At 38.7% G+C, this 6,376-nt stretch overlaps 1 protein-coding gene across 1 annotated transcript in view; it reads left to right on the plus strand.

Moving 5' to 3' along the window:
• The window catches only part of LOC108578676 (hemicentin-1), a 212,908-nt gene that overhangs the window by 172,404 nt on the left and 34,128 nt on the right, over positions 1 to 6,376 (plus strand). Inside the window, exon 17 of the mRNA XM_017942050.1 lies at positions 2,225 to 2,261. Within this exon, the coding sequence (XP_017797539.1) occupies positions 2,225 to 2,261 (37 nt within the window). The remainder of the gene's footprint in view (positions 1 to 2,224; positions 2,262 to 6,376) is intronic.

The following is a 6,376-nucleotide window of genomic DNA, read 5'->3' on the forward strand; positions in this document are numbered from 1 at the left end:
AAAAAATACCACTACTTCTATAATAATTACAATTTTTGAAAAATCCTAAGCTACATTGCAGGCGATACATTTCTACCCGTAAATCAAAAAGAATTCTTTATTCCAGACGTTCCAATTTTTCCCAGCGATGGCCGCCAGCAATCTACAATCTAGCAGAAGAGGATTCGCGATAACTCCTCCATTTTGTAACATTTTTACTTTCTAAAAGTTCGAGAGAAAAGCTGAAACTTACATTTATAACCTCTAAAAAATTTCGAATTTTTCACTTAATAGTTACCTATAAAAAAAATTCTCAAACTTTCCTTATTTTCAGTCGTCTCAGGGTAGTTCGCCCGTTTCATGGAAAATTTCTGAATTTACCTGATAATTTTCGGTAAAAATTGTTTCACTATCGCTAGTACAGTGCAACAGAAAATTCCACCTAAATGAAATATCAATCATTCAGTAGTGCATTTTACAATTACACTTTTCCATCCAAGTTCTCTACTTTGCGTTCTCACGACAAAGATCGAATTGTGGTTGAAACTTTCGTTGTACGATCAGAGATGACCGCAGTCAGACCTACATAAATCATGCACTGCATACATTATTTTGCGTTGTTATTATCGCATAGTTCATGCTAGCTACTGACAACAGAGCATGTCTATTATGTTACGTAATCGTACAAGGTAGATGGACAATGCGAATTTCCCATTTGGATGCAAAGACAAGTACATACATGTATACAAATTATTAAGTACATGAACTCGTGTTGCGCCAGTGTAACGAGGAGACACGAGAACGTTGCGTTTTACCAACTGCTTTGTGGACATTTTTATACTTACGTTACAAACATTTTCGTTTGTAAAATGAATTCTAACGGGAATTAATTCGAACTTGTTATTTCAATTCAATTTCACGGGGGAAATTGAAACAGCGCTAAGTTACGATTAATCGCGACGGGAGAAAAAAAAAAACAGCGATTTTTCACGACGAAGAGTAAATAATTATTCCTTATAACATTTGAATAATGCAAAAATCTTGTAGCAAGTATTAGATCGTATTTATCGGAATTTTATTTTCGTATTCGTGAAAGATACATTCAGTTTGCTGGTTAACGAACGTGCATAAATATGAACTGCTACAAATTTCGAACCAAATAGATTTTCCTGCGTAAAAACGTATTCATATTCTTGATAATTATTCGTTAATGTAGAATAGTCACTTATACAGAATCGATCGAAAGAATCAGGCGCGCGGTAAAGTACGAATTATTTAGAAATATTTTTTTATTAGGAGGAAGTCAAATTGTCGAAATGAGAAAACGATCATTTTTCTAAATTTTGTTTCTACCGACTTTTACCCTATTTCAAAGAAAAATAGAATTGACACATTGACACATTTTTTGGCACATTTCAAGGGAAACCTAACTTTCAAAATATTACCAGCAACGCGTGTCAGCGGCAAGTGCTAACAGCAGACTTTTCAGGAAGAAACACAAAATCTAGGCTATAGTTAGCTGTTTCACGACCCACTATAAACCTTGTTAGCTGTTTCAAATTTCCTTTGAACTGGCCGACAAAGGACGATGAACAATAGGAAGGTTTCAGAGAAGTATGTAGTTTTCGCAGTAAGTCGCAATAATAATTAAATCGCTGAAGTTAACTTTGAAAATTAACTCACAAAGGAACTACAATAAAAATCTTTGGAAATATATATTAAAAGGGGGAAATCGCCTTTCGTTGTGAATGCGACTTACTTCATACTTTACGCACTGCGATTCTAAATTCCGTTGAACAAAAATACTTCGCTCGATACTAATGAAATGGAAAATATTTCAACTTAAGAATCTTGAAAAATTCAAACTTAATGTAACATCTAGAAAAGAAAAAAAAAGGAAGCTACTGTTAATTATTTCAGTGAAAATGTCCAAAAAGCCAGGCTCCTCGAGTTGCGAATGTAAAAGAGCGGAAATAATTCGCGTCGTGAGTCACGGAAACAGCATTTGGCCAATACTCCAAACACAATTTCCTTCCGGAAGTTAGTCGGTGTTAATTAAATTCGCGGTGTCGTAAAGTTCGAACTGTAAAGAACATCCCTGATTAAACAGAGGCTCGCGAGAGGACCATTTGTGTCCTAGAACGGCGCAGCACGGGTCTCGTTTTCAGTAGTGTCTCACTAACACAGAAAAACTGATTCGTTTCTGCTCTACTTTTTTAATTTGGACTTGCTAAACAAAACACAGACAGTAATCGGGTGGTCGAGCTGGAGGAACGCGAACAGTAAGTACGAAACGCAGCGCATCTAACACTTTTCGCTTCTCTTTTTTCACTCTTTCTCCAGTTGTTTTTCTTTCTCCCTTTCCCCCCTCTTTTTTACTTTCTTCTTCTTCTTCTTAGTCTTCTTCTTGATCCTTGTCGCCGCTATTGTCCCGTGTTTTTCTCTTTTGCTTAACGTCCCCTACTTTTTTTTTTCGTTGCACACCAACGCTCTCTCTTATTTCGAGAGGTTAGCCTAATATCCGGCCGCTTGATGCTCGCTTCAGTGTGGCCACACGATATTACCGGGACGTGCGCTTCCGCTTTTCACCGGGCAAGACAACGTATTTTTCGCTTTATGAAACAGCTGCATGCGCAACGCCACGTTAATAATTCGGTAGAATTTTCGGCACTCTGGTACCCCACGGCGCATGCACACACACACACACACACACGCTACACTGACACGCGCATACACACGTGTACACGTGTATGTATATACAGATACACATTGTAGGTTATAGGGCTATGTGTATATATTATAGCGTATCCAGGACTCGGCAGTTACCCAGGATACTAACTCGCCGTAGGTAAATCTCGTTATACGATTGATCGATGGAATTATCGGTTTCGCATATCGTCGGTTTAGCAGGCGACGACCAACTCTGAAGGGATCCTGTGAACTCTCGTTTCCATGAAGTGGAAGGATGTTTTTTTACGGTTGGGATTATGGTAGAGTGGTGGGAGTAATAAATACCCTTCTTTCTTTCTTTTTTTTTCTTTTCTTTTGAGGAATTAAAGAATTGTAGGTGTATGTGCCATTTTGTTTAATGGCACGTTAAAGGGAAAGATTGATATGAAGAAATAAACTGATAATAGAGCGGTAGGAGTAATAAGTACCCTTCTTATTTCTTTTTTTCTTTTGAGGAATTAAAGAATTGCAAGTGTATGTGCCATTTTGTTTAATGGCACCTAAAATGGAAAGATTGATATGAAGAAATAAACTGATAATAGAGTGGTAGGAGTAATAAGTACCCTTCTTATTTCTTTTTTTCTTTTGAGGATTTAAAGAATTGCAAGTGTATGTGCCATTTTGTTTAATGGCACCTAAAATGGAAAAATTGATATGAAGAAATGAATTGAAAATAGAGTGGTAGGAGTAATAAGTACCCTTCTTATTTCTTTTTTTCTTTTGAGGAATTAAAGAATTGCAAGTGTATGTGCCATTTTGTTTAATGGCACCTAAAATGGAAAGAAATGAATTGAAAATAGAGAGGTAGGAGTAATAAATACTATTCTTCTTTTCTTTCCTTTTGAGGAATTAAAGGATTGCAAGTGTATGTGCCATTTTATTTAATGGCACCTAAAATGGAAAGAAATGAATTGAAAATAGAGAGGTGGGAGTAATAAATACTATTCTTCCTTTTTGACGAATTAAAGAATTGCAAATGTACGTGCCATTTTGTTTAATAATGGTAAATTTTGTTTAAAATTTGTCATAAATTGAAAATATGGAATAAAGTCTTGGAGTAGTTTTGGGTAGTGTAGGGTTTGGTTTTGGATGAATTTGATGACAATGTAAAGTAACTTTTCAAATTTACAAAATAAAGTAGCAAAATCTTCGTAACATAAAATTCGACAAAGTCGAGTATCACTCATACTACATATTTCCAGAGTAAACTGTAATAATAATAATAAAGCTTCGTATAAAAGACTGGTATTAGTACTCCATAATTACAACTACCCTCAAAAAAGACACTTAACTTCTTCCTTAGAACTTGAACCACATTCCGCCAAGCACATTAGAGAAACAGATCCTCCTAGAATTTTTATAAAACACTATTAACCAGTGAGCCGCCGGTTCACCTACCACCGTTATTGTCCAAAATTAATCACGCATATCAAATTAACCCCCTCGAATCACTCTACACGTGGCACCAAACACACTTCCCTCCACACACGTGTGCACCGTGCACAATGCACCAGCTAAAGCTTCGAATCACTCGATGTATTTCTCTACCTGTTCAAGCCTTTCTGTACCGGTAAATGGAGTCTCACTATATACATATTAATCGTATCGTGGTTCTGAATGTACGTATTATCCGCACCATGACTTATCGACTTTATTGGTGTGCGTTAATGTAACAAGCGAGCCGCTGTGATATGTGTAGTGTGTACGAGATTGTCTCCGATCTCCAATCTCGCAGGAAGTCCTCTCTCCTCCTCTCTCCCTCTCTCGTAGCTCTCTATCTCACACTCTCTCTCTCACACACACACACACACACACTCACTCTCTCTCTCTCTCTCCCTTCCCCTCTTGTCTTCCTCTACGCCTGAATGCATGTCCTGTTGCATAATTTAGTGACCACTTCCGGCTTATAATAGTTTACTGTCGAAGTCTGCATAGGGGTAAGGCAGGTAAGGGTTGCACGTGCAAATGAATAGGGTGGCGAAGTTCTTTGTTATTCGAATGTAGCACTGTGCTGTTGTTGCATAATTTAAGAACGATTAGTTATACTAGCTCTGGTCCTTTTCTGTCTCTATTACTCTCTCTCTCTCTCGCTCTGTCTCTCTCTGTTACTCTGTTATAATAGCGTTCTATTCTACTCGGTCGAGAAGACACTTTCGGTGGTGAAAGGTAGGTGAAGGGTTGCATGCTCAATGAGTAGAAAGCTCTCTTATTGAGTTGGCTGTCGTTCAAATCGTGACCTGAAACGAAGAATCCTTTTGGTCAATTTTTTCCGACTCGCCGCCGTTCTGCACGCTTCTCACAACGCCCGGTGGAACATTTAACCCGTGTTTTCCGCGTTTCCCCTGGAATACCCCCGCGATATTTCTTCACGGTGTAAACAAACCGCGTATCGGAATTAATATATCACGACGTTAATTTCGGGGGAATTTCAGTCGACTACCTTCGGTGCAATTATGAAAGAAAATGTAAACACTTGATTACTCGCAGTTTCGCGTTCGAAGGTAAATAACTGTTTCTGTTTGTGGTAGAGAATGAAGGGAAGAAATGCATCGTTACGCGATACATTGCTGTTTAAAAGTTCGCGTAACGTATTGATGTTGCCTTGTTATTTCGAGTAAATAGTAGAAGAAAGGACGATTCGTATTTCAACGAGCTACTATCACTGTAGACGACGTTGGAGTAATAAATTTGCCGAAGTGATAGAAAAAAGAAGAACGAACGAAACGGTTATTCTTGAAATTCGCGATACAATCGCCACCGTTTCCTTTTATTTCCATTATATCCCCTATCGAGCTCGATATTCGGTGTGTACCTCTCTACCAGAAACAGTGACAAATTAAAAAGGATGGACTGGCGTTTCGTGGCGCGACATTTTTGATGAATTACCGGCGTTCACGTCTATCCTATGCATATGCAGTTCGTTACCGCGCGAGGGGGAAAAGCCGAATTTTATTATCGAACCATCATGATACCATGACTTTTGCATTTTCACTCGCTGCACTTATCGTCCACCGTATCGCCTGTATTTCTTTCTTTTTTTTTCCTCTTATCTCCAAGACCCCTTCAAAATCTCGTCGAATTTGCATTTCCAACCGTTCCAAGCTCGATAATTTTTGTTTACGAAAAAATGAAATCGAACAGGAGCATTTGCCGAGAAAAGTTCTTTCGAACTTTTCATTGGTTTAAAGGGAAGAAAATTTACCCCGGTGGATCGATTACAGAATCTTTCAGCAGCAACCGGGGGTAGTCTTTTGCCTGGCAAGATCGGACACAATGGGAATGAAAAAAATATTTGGGAAATACTTGAAACCGGGTCGAGCGATCGGGCGAAAGTTTAATTAAAAAGTTGAAAGAGAGCGGCCGCGCTGACGGCGCGTAACGTTCGATAGATGACTTTGTGCAAAGCAGAGCGAAAGCAATCAAAAGGATTCTTCGTTCGTTTCATTGTTATCTTGGAAAGTAACCTTTTTAAGTGCTGTGTCCATATTGTCGCTGGCTGCCGCGCGTAATTCGAGTGTCTCAGAAATTGTTCGCGAACAAATGTCTGATCAGCAGGAGGTATCCAACGTCCCGCTTGTCCTTTTCTAGCTTCGTCCGATCATACGTGTGCTGTATCCCTTGCCACGCGACTGGTGAACACGTGCTCGAGGACACTTTGAAATCATTT

The sequence above is a fragment of the Habropoda laboriosa genome, unplaced genomic scaffold, assembly GCF_001263275.1.
Source record: "Habropoda laboriosa isolate 0110345459 unplaced genomic scaffold, ASM126327v1 scaffold69, whole genome shotgun sequence".
Taxonomy (NCBI): domain Eukaryota; kingdom Metazoa; phylum Arthropoda; class Insecta; order Hymenoptera; family Apidae; genus Habropoda; species Habropoda laboriosa.